A 10571-nucleotide genomic window follows, 5' to 3' on the forward strand; every position below is an offset into this window, starting at 1 on the left:
GGCGGCCGGGCCTGCCCCCCGCCGCCCCGACATGCCGCTCCGTAATGCTCCCCCCCCACCCCCGCCTCCCGTTCGCCTTTCCTTCGGGAGCCCAGAGCCCGGGCGGGGTCGTTGCTCCGAAGATAAGATCGAAGGATAACAGAGCTCGGCTCGTGGAACTGGAAAGCCATCTCCAGCTTTGACTGCAGTCTTAAGCCGATGCAACAATGCTTATTTTCACCTAAAAAAGACCTAACTGCTCAGCTTAGGAAGCCCCTTCCCTGCTCACAAAGCTGCTGCTCGGTGACTCACTTGTGTTGTCCGATGGCTTTTCGGACTTGTTTCGTCCGCCGTACACCTGCTTTCAGCTCCTGCAAACTCATGCTCAGGGTTTCATTTCTTATTTTTAGTGACCTGGCCATGTCTTACACAGCTCTTCTGCCTCCTGCCTTCCTCTCCCATCGGTGATGCACATGGCAGCCCATGTCACTGAGGGACAGTGGGGCAGAAGGTCCTGCTCCTCCCTGCCAAGCGGGGCTTCTCTGATACTGGAGAAAGCAGAGCTTTCAGCTACTCCAGTCCTGGAGCACCCATAAAGTCGCACCCATTTAGCTAAAGGCAAATCTGCAAGGTGGAACCACTCCCCGGAATGAGCTTTGAGGAGCATCCCTTGGGTCCTCGTGCAGCCCTGGGTGCGATGAGGTCCAAGCTGCCCTGAAGGCGCTGAGTGGGCAGGTGGTGTTTCCAAAACCACTGCAGAGCCAAGGACCACGGTTTTGTTCTGCGTGACTGGAGTTCACCTGCCCAGGTGAGGCCATCTCCAGACCACAGGCCAGGTCTGCAGGGAGCCTTGGAGGTGAAAAACACTATATCAATGTAAAATTGCTTTGTAAATGTAAATTTACAAAAGCAAAATTAATAATTTTACATTGTAAAATTATTACTTGCTCTGGCATGTAAGCAGAGAAAGCCCTTGGGGCTGTAGGCGTGAACGCTACCACAAATGGTTGGAAAATAAAGTTTCCTCTTCTCTTTCCCCAGCTGTGTTTACACCAGAGGGACACTGTTTGTGGAAGCTGGCAGCAGGGGATTAGCTACTCCGGAGCCCTGCCTGCGGCGACGGGGAAGGCTGGGCGCTCCTCCAGCCCTGCGCTGTCACAGCCACCCCAGCAAGGTGACATGAAACAGCCCAGGGGAGCCAGCAGCCCTGAAAGCGGGGGCTGCAAACTGGTGCTAGGCACTGCTTAGTGAATGCAGGACATGCTACAGACTCATTGCTCCGCATGGAAACGTCACCGGCGTCCCTTGTCACTCCTCCACAGCTTTGCCATGAGAGCAGTGATGGAATTTCTGCCCCAAAGCCAAGTAGGCATTGAGAAAACAGCAGTTTTTCAGCTCGAATCCCAAGGTCATTTGGGTATGTGCACTGCAGCAGAGGCTGTGGGAAAAGCGCGGGGCTTGGCTGGGGAAGAAAGTTCATCAATATGTTCTCCTTTATTAAGTACCACCTTTCAGAGATGCCCTGACTGCATCCATACTGTAGAGATGAAAGCAAATTAGTCACAGTTAACTGGCAAAAATATTCTTTACAAAATAGTGACTGGCAGAGGAAAGCAACCATTAGCTGCCAAGCACGGTACTGGCACCGCTCAGGGCTTTCAGGAGCCTGTGGGATTGAGCAGCACAACACCAGGCTTATGGGAAACCAGTGGACATAAGCAGCAAGTATTTTCTGCACTAAAGTTTGTGATTTCTGGAGTCACCAAAAGGTGACATTGTTCCAGGCTTCTAAAGCTTTGCAAGCTCTGAATTTGGGTAAAACTCCCCTGGGTATGCACAGACAGTCTAGGCAGAAATAAAATGCTTGAGTGTGCAAATTAGCAACTGGGTATGAAACTGTCCCTGGGCAAGGTGAGCTCTGGCTCACATAGACCATTTCACCTCTACATCACAGGCTTTTTTAGTAGCCACTTGAAAAATATTTATTTTGCTTGGAGAATGTCCCACAGCATCACATATTTGAGGTCTGACTTCTGGTTCAAAGTATCTGTAGAATAAATTGTCCCAGTGTGGATACATGGTGCTTTCTAATAGTCTTTCGTTGGCACAGACCTGCTTGACGTGTCATCTACACTGAGAGGACAGAGGTCACTTAGAGCCTTTATTTGGCATTAAAGGAAATTTCAAGGTAAAAAATAGCATGCGGGTAATTGTCTGCCAGAAGAGTTGTTAGCAAAGGTCAGAAAGCAGCAAATGGAGCTGAACTGGCCTCATTGACTGGGAATGGTGCAGTAAGGGTTTTTTGATGGGTTTTTTTGCTTAGCAAACATACATGCACTGCAGACTCAGCTCTTTCCAGGAGTGTCAACACCAGGACCGCATAGTGCATGCATTGCACGCAACTGTGTTGCAGAGCCTTAGAAATAAGGCTTGGGCTGATTCTAATTGACCTGACCCTGATCCACTTTATCCATCTCTACCACTGGCTTAATCATGTGGTTGCGATAACTGCTGTGCTGTTGATATTAAATGAATGTTTTCCTACAGAGAACACCACAAGTCCCTGCAGCCAGGAGGTTCAAGAAGAACAAGTCTGTTATTCGACAGTTGATGGTGACTTCCCACCTGGGACCTCTGTTCCACCCAAACCCTTGCTCGGATATTTGTGTCATCCCAGCACTTCAGACCTCATTTGCTTTCCCTTCCATTTTGGTCATACCTTTGAGTCACTTGTAAAGACAGACAGTCCCGTACTGAGTTCAGCTTTGAGGAACAATGTTTTTGAAGTGGAGAAGAGACCAAACCTCTCTGTCCCTTCAGCATGACAGATTCTCCCCAGAGCCTCGCTGTTATGAATAAGAAGCAAACAACAACTCAGGGGGAAAACACAGTTATGAAGGGCCCCAGTGTGATTTTGCTCACTCAGTTCGTGTCGCTGCCCTGAGTTGGGAGCCTCTCCTGAGCCCTGCAAGCAGGAGGGGAGGCAGTCCCAGGCATGCAGACAGGAGGATGCACATCTGGGCAGCTGCTGGAACACCAGCTCTGCTGCTTCTCCAGGGATGCTGGAGTGAGGGATCAGTGCACACACTAACAGGGCTGGGGAATGCAAGAGGCACCCTGGGCTGCGTTACCATGTATGGAAGCCACCACAGGCTAGCAGGGATGGTAAGAGGGACAAGGACACATCTCATGCTTGGGGTGGTCTGGCCAAGTATGAGGCACCACATGAGGATGCTCTAGAGCCATCCCTGGGGAAGCAACTGCTCATCTGCACAGCCTGCCCACAACTCCGGTCTCCACTGTCCGTTGTTCATCTTTCTTATTTTTAGGAAAATCCCAGGCAGCAAAGTAGGGGTAAAACTGATCTTGGAAGCTATTCCAATGCTTATTTCCCAGGAGCTATATTTAAACCTGCTCCCTTTCTCTTGCCCCCCCAGGTTAAAACCAGCTGTGTGTCAGGGTTGCTGACACCTGCAAACAGCTTTCCAAAAAAAAAAAAAAAAAAAAAAAAAAAAATTGTGCTTATGCTGGGCTTAGATTACAAAAAAAAAAAAACCCCAAAACAAAAAAACCCAACAAAAAACCCCAGCACATTTCTGGTTTGGTTTGGGGTTTTTCGCTTGTTTGGTTTTTTTTACCAGATACCAAAGATTGTCACACTACAGCTCATTCTGAGTGGATAAGGGAGGAAAATGTATTTAGATTAAGTGTAGCAGTAACATATTATAAATGCTGCTGTCATGTATAAACATGACATACTGTTATAATGGTTGTTTTTGCAAGAGTAGACGCTCTCAGCCCAAACATCCATTGCTTCTGCAAAATTTTTGTTTTTGAGACAAAGCTCTAACTTATCTCAGCATTTCCCATTTAACTTCTGCAGCTTCCCCACAGGGCAGGGAAAACCTCTGCCCCAGGGTGAGCCATCACCAGACCCCGTGCTGGAGTCGCTGGTGGGAACTCAGCTGTGACCTGCTTGGTTCCTGCTGGGGATCACGGGACACTGCGGTCAATGGGAAAGGCAAAAACCCAGCTGAGGAGCCACACTGCTCCCCAAGGGGACTTCATTTCCCCCCTGCTCTCAAAGGAGCTGGAAACAGACCCAACACTGGCCTCCAAAGCAGAAGCAGGTCCTGTGTTGCACCATGGTCCCAGGCAGGTTTTCCCCCAGTTCTCTGCTGGCAGGGAGCAGGTGATGGGATTTTCCTAAGGATATTCATGCAACTGCAGCCCCAGGAGCATTAGGGCAACCACAGGGTGCCACCAAGCAGCTCCAGGAAGGGCTGATGGCTACCTGGGTACACCCGAGAGCTGCTGCTGGATAGACCTTGCTCAGGGCTCCTGCCTGGCGCTGCCTGGCACTGCTTCCAAGGAAACCACAGCCCTCACACCACTAAATGCAATACTAGCCTGAAAATAGAAAGACTTATTAACCTCCACAGTGGGCGCCCCCTGCCCCCCCACTGAGACATACCCTAGGGTACAGATGAGGCTATCCTGTAAACGGGTTGCATTTTCCCATTTGGGGGCATTTTTGAGCAGCACAGAAACACACACGCAGCTGACGACATGCCCAGCAAAGACACTCAGGCACATGAGCACATCTCGGGATGCAGCCACCGGCAGAGCCACGTGGGCTGCTGCAAGCTTGCCACGCTGATCCCCTAACCGGATTAAGACTGTAACACAGAGGGCCAATTCGCACCGAGCGTCAGGCCATGCTAATGTATTTCAACCTATTCTGAACATCTCCTGGACCAGAAAGGCTGCCCAAATTGAGCTATGGGGAAATCAAGCTGCTCCAGAGCCCACAGGGCATTGGTATAGCACAGTTTTAAAAGTGATACAGCAGAGAAAAGGCAGAGAAACTGTGTCTGTGCTTTGGGCTGTGGAAAAAGAGCAGCGGTCTGGGTCTGGCAGTGTTTCAGACCTGGAAATGCCTCCACAGCCCACCCTGAAAGCTGTGGGTTATCCAAGGATAAAGGCAGCCCTGCTCTTACCCAGTTCTTCAGATGACAGGGTGCAGATGGACCCCGTGTCCACAGGCAAGAGGAGCACACGGTCCCCGCAGCGCGGGGCAGCTTTGCCTTGGCGGGAGCACTACCCTTCCCCTCTGCCCTACCCACTTTGTCAGCCTGTTTCGCAGTATTAAAATCGAGTATGCAAGTTCAAGACCAAGGGCAGTATCACCACAAATGGAAGCAGGGTTCACCTTGCCATGCCACGGAGGTGAGGTGCAGACAGCTCATCTCCTCCTGGGCCCTTGGCCCCTAGCTGCCCTTTGACTTCTCCTGTGGGTAAAGAGAAGGACCCGACTCAATCCCATGGAAAGACGTGGCCCTGTCCCTCTTGTGCCAGCGCTGTCAAGAGGAGCTGAGAGAAATCTGAACCAGCCGCAGCAGCTGAGACACAAACCTCACCGGGATGTGACCTCTTCCCAGGTTAAGGCCAACACCATTATCAGCCAAGATCATCCTGAGGAGGCCAGGAGATAAGGGGGTGGGTGGGTACAAGCGCGCTGGAAGAAACCCACCACTTTCACCACAATGGTTGATGCCACAGTCTCTGGAGGAAGGCTTTGTTGCCAGGGAATTACTGAACCTGATGCTACTTGCAAGACTGGAGCCACCTTCCCACCAGTAGCTGGTTGGGATGATGAGAGGTCCCCCCTCCTGCCCTGCTGCCTGGGTCAGTGCCCAGAGACCTCCACCACATGGGACAGAAGACCCTCGCAGTTCCTCCACCCCAGGGGACCCCAGGCCAGGCACACACCAGTCCCTCCCTGCCCTGGCCCTGATTTTCACAAAGGGAAACCCAGAGACAAGAGCAGGATGTGAGCCAGCCATGCTCCAGCAGGTCCCAATGTGTCCCCGCACCACACTGGTGCAGGTCCCAGTGCAGCTCGGTCCAATTCCCAGCAATAAGGAGGTGGGGACACATTCCCATGTTATGTTGTTCTTTAAACAAACACATCCCCTATTCAAGGCACTGGGTGTAACAGAGCTGGGACTCGGCACCGCAGCTCTGTTACCCTGACCAAAGCCTCTCAGGTGCGTTCAGAGGAGCCAAGTGGGGAGGCAGGACAGAGGGGATTAGGCCCTTCTCACTTTGCTGAAGTCACTGCCCTCCTTGTAGACACCACGCACCAACAAAGACCAAGATTTACACCCTGATTCAGCCCAGCCCAGCACAATGTGCTTCCCCTGAGGGTTTTTAGCACCAGCTCGAAAGGCACAGCTCACCTGCAGATCAAAACCTCCACAGAAGCAGCAGCTCGGCATCCTGGCTGGGCTGGAACGTGATTGCGATGCCCCACTCGGACCAACCTGACCTCTCCTGCAGAGCTGGACTAGCCCTTCTGGGCCTGGCTCAGAGCACCCTGAGCCCACAGCACAGCCTGTCACACTGGGACCTGCTGGGAAGGAGCGGAGGGAAGCATGCCAAGCCCCATCTAGAACGACTCCCCCCCACACCCCTTCCTGCAGCACTTCTCTCGAAATTCCACACGGAGCAGGCTGCCCTGCTCTAGCAAGCGGGTCATCGAGCAGAGCAACACAGATACAGCTCCCAAGGCGAAGCATAAGCCCAGCTGTGGCTGGTTACCACGTCTCTATTCAAATCCACTTTTTGAACAAGGACCAGGAGACACATGGACTGATACTACTGATTTTACCTCTGTAAGGCAGGGCCCAGGGAGCCAAGGCTTGTGCAGTTTTACACTTACGCAAAGCTCTGCAGCCCCAAATCCATGGTGCTTCCCCAACTCTTCCTCCCATTATCCAGGGTCATGTTGGGAGCAGATTTCCATCCTCACAGGCCACTCCAGCCATGAGGGAGCTAGATCAGGTTTCACACCCTGTCCCGTGGCCAAGTACTATCTAAAAGTTGCAGAGTCACTGCATTGGGGCAGAGTAACAAGGATCCCAAATGAAACCTCTGGTCAGGGTGTTGTATGCACACCTGGCAGCCGTGACCCGCAGGAACAAGCTTCTCCAGCCCCAGAGAAGACTCTGCGTGCCTGGGCTTTAGCCGCACGTGTTGCACTGCGAGGGCTGAGCTGCCCTCCAGCCCTCAGCATAAGCAGATAATTGGATTACAAGTGCTCGGCCAGACATTGCCACCCAGGCCACTAAAGGACAGAGAGGAACAGAGGACAGCATTTCTCAGAAGGGCTGTGATGCCGCAGGTCAGCACCATGCACCCCATCTTCACTGCAATGGCAAAAAGAAAAAGAAAGGGAGAATGCTTTTGCCAAACCCGACCTTCTTAGAGATACTTTGATTGGGACTGAGCAGCAGAAAACAGCAGCATAATATTGCCCCCCTCAGACTCTTTCTAATATCACAGCCTCAGCTCATGGGTAGGATGCTGTCACAGCAGGAAAACCCCAACCTCCCCAGCCCACAGCACAGCTCCCCTGCCCAGGGCAGGCACGGCCCAAGGGGACTTGGGAGCTCCCAGCTCCTGCCGAACCCGATGCCACTTCTCACCTCTCTGCAGGGTACCACCTTCTGGAGCTTGTTTTCTTCTGCCTGCCCCCTGCCCCGGGATCCACAGGATCAGCTCTGTGCTTCTTCAGAGATCTCAACTGAGCTCTCAACCCTTCATCACACAGTCATTTTGGGTAGGACTGGAGGAAGAGCAATGGGAGCAGGGCCAGTCAGCTGCTGCAGGGATGCAGGAGCTGCTGCATGGGACAGGTCACACGTGGGAAGGTGCTGCCTGTGGGGCCCCTCAGCACTGGGGGGAGAAGGCATCCCATCTGTCCAAAACCTGACCACATCAGGGATTTATTGCTGGGTTGTTCCACTTGTACAGGCTCTGACCAAGCCTTCCTGCTCAGGCTGTAGCACAGCAGTGCCAGAGCTGAAGGTGACCCCTGGTCTCCCCAGCAGCACTTGCGGACCGGGACTAAAGGGTCCATCATTGTCCCATACCTTCATCTCCACCCCAGTCCAGGCCAGACACTTGGATATGTGCCCAAACCCAGACATTGGGCCAGCAAGGAGAGCAACACAGACCGAGAGGTGCAGCCAGGTCCAGCCAAGAACACAGGTCATAAGGCAATTTCACAGAGATGAGGCAGGTCCCAGGTCAAGCACAGGTCCCTAGTGATGGGGCAGGGCTTACACCAAGTCAGTAAGACAGTCAGCAGGCTGAAGTCAGGACCAAGGACCCCATGGCCAGGCACCCCTGTGGCTGTACTAGAGCTCAGCACTCCTCCAATACAGCTCAGGAAGAGCCTGAGGCCCTGAGCTGAGCTTAAATAGAGCTCCTGAGCCCATGGGTGTGGGACCAGGTGAGGTTGGTCAGGGTCCTTAAGGCCCATTTGTGTTGTCAGGGCTCTGACACTTGCAGTATCACATCCTGCAAAGCAAAGCTGGGGGGTTGCCTCCACTCCTCTGCCACCCTGACCCAGGGCACAGCGAGACCCTCTAGAGCTGTTAAACTTGGCAGACAGCAGGGTTTGGTCCTGGTATTGGTCCATCCCTGCTACGGCTCCACCCTGCCTGTAGCTGGTTTTGAGTGATACGGGAGCTATTTTCATGCCCAGATTTAGGATCTGGAGAGCAGAGCAGTAACTTAAATTATCGTCCCTGGTCCCAGCTCAAGGTTGTCATCCTAGGATCACCCACCTTGCAGTGCCAGCTAGGGTCTGGCTGATCCCCAGCTGAGGGTCACAGCACTCACAAGTGGGGTCCTCGTCCCAGGAGATGTTCACTCCTCAAACTGGGCTTGCAAACCACCAGCAGAAATATCAACGCTAGGGGCTATTGCATCAGGTGCTCTTAAAAGGAGAAATAGGAGGAAGAGAGAGAAAGGCAGGTGAAGGGGAGAATAAGCAGAGGGGGAACAGCCAGGTGCTCCCACCCATCTCCCCAGCACTAGCTCCCAGCAGGGATGGTGCTGGGGTGTACAGGGGGCTGCCTGGCTGCTGTCCTGATGAAAGGCAGCTGCAAGCCCCAGGGCAGACTGGGCACAACCTCCTGCTCCAGCAAAAAAATATTTGAAGAGAAACTGATCCTCTCTGTGTCGAGCTGGAAGTTTCTGGAGATGCTTTAATTTATCTAATCCAGGGCCTTGACCCAATTAATATTCTATAGGATCTCCTGGAGCTCTTGTTTTGTTCAGTTCTTGGCTTCAAAGGCTGCAGAAGAAATTGAAAACAGATTATTGGGAAGAAAAGAGCTTCAATTTTTAGACAGCTGTCTCTAGCGAAGTTGGCTTAATTTCCAGTCATTCCCCAGGCGTGATGCAAGTCTGGCTATAAAAAGTTTTTCCCCAATGGCAGTAGAAAAGCTTCACTTAAAAGCAAAAGGTAAACATCCAGGAACGGTGCTGAGCAAAGAAAGAACAGGCTCTGCCTGCGAACCTGCTGGCCTTGCTCACACCTCCGGCATCCGCGGGCGCAACGTTGTGATAAACCCGTGTGGGCACCCAGCGAAGAGGCACGGGGAGGCACGCCGGGGGGCAGAGCGGGGGGCCGGGGGGCAGTCGGGGAGCCCGGGGCAGGGATGCTACTAGAGGGAGGTGCGGGGTCAGGCGTGCAGCCCCTCACCTGCGCCCGGCGGAGCCCGAGCAGAACGGCCACGAGAGGGAGGCAGAGCCCGTGCGCTGCTGCGGGGCCGGGGGGCTGCTGCGGGGCTGCGGCACCGCCACCGTCCGCCCCAGCGCAGACGGCGGCTCCAGCCCCCCCGGAGCCGGGGCGATGCGCCCCGATTCAGCAAGGGAGCACATGTGCCGCGGGAACGTCAGCCCCCTCCGAGGGAAATCGCTGCCCACCTCCCCAGAGACCTTCGGTTCGTCTGCTGGGCCTGGCTGGGGAAAAGAGGTTGAGCATCTGAATACACAAGTTATGGCCAAAGTCCTTTCGAAGGGCTATTTTCTCCTCTGGTGTCAGCCCAGATGCCAAGGCTGTGTCCCATACTGAAGGCATCTGTTGTGGATGGGATATCTTGCCGGTCAGCAGCAGGACCAGGCAGAGGGGAAAGCCTGGGAAGTCCCTGCAGTTCAGGTCCCATCCGTAAATCAGGGGCAGTCACCCTACTGTGCCTTAGAGGGGGACTGTGCAGATACAATGCATTAAGCAGAGGAGGAGCTCGCAGGGATGGGCTGTCAGTCCCCATGGCTGTATGTCCATCCTCTGTCAGTGGTTCTCGTTCAGCCCCAGTTAACACCATGACAGGTTGCTGATCAGCACCAGGTGGGGTCAGGATCCTATTCCCACCATAGGTTTGGTGCCCAAATGGGTCCCAAAAGCACAGTCAGCGAGCCCCCAGTGAGCCCCATCAGCAGGGGTGTCCTGTTAGCAGCTGGGCATGATGCACCAGCCAAGGACATTGTCACACTCTGCAAGTCAATGGCCCCTTTGGACACTGCTGACACACCACTGGTGAAAGACCTGAACATTTGCTGACAGCAAGGAGACCGGGCGCTAGCGGGACCAAGCACGACTGGCAGGGAAAAGGCAGCCGAAAAGCTGCAGAAGAGGTGTGCTGGCTACCAGGGACCGGGGCTATGCCAGGGCCAGGAAAGCAGCTAGAGGGGGGAAGGAAACTCGGGGAAGCTTCTCATGGAGGTGTTTTTAAAAT

The 10571-nt window shown here is 53.6% G+C and overlaps 1 protein-coding gene across 1 annotated transcript in view; it reads right to left on the minus strand.

Moving 5' to 3' along the window:
• The window catches only part of ADA (adenosine deaminase), a 30005-nt gene extending 20288 nt beyond the window's left edge, over positions 1–9717 (minus strand). Inside the window, exons 1-2 of the mRNA XM_010569797.1 lie at positions 9539–9717; positions 5400–5454 (exon numbers count right to left, since the gene is read on the minus strand). Coding sequence (XP_010568099.1) covers positions 5400–5454; positions 9539–9717 — 234 coding nt within the window. The remainder of the gene's footprint in view (positions 1–5399; positions 5455–9538) is intronic.
• Between the last annotated feature and the right edge of the window lie 854 nt (positions 9718–10571).

This window comes from Haliaeetus leucocephalus, unplaced genomic scaffold (genome assembly GCF_000737465.1).
Source record: "Haliaeetus leucocephalus isolate CR32 unplaced genomic scaffold, Haliaeetus_leucocephalus-4.0 Scaffold273, whole genome shotgun sequence".
Lineage (NCBI taxonomy): Eukaryota > Metazoa > Chordata > Aves > Accipitriformes > Accipitridae > Haliaeetus > Haliaeetus leucocephalus.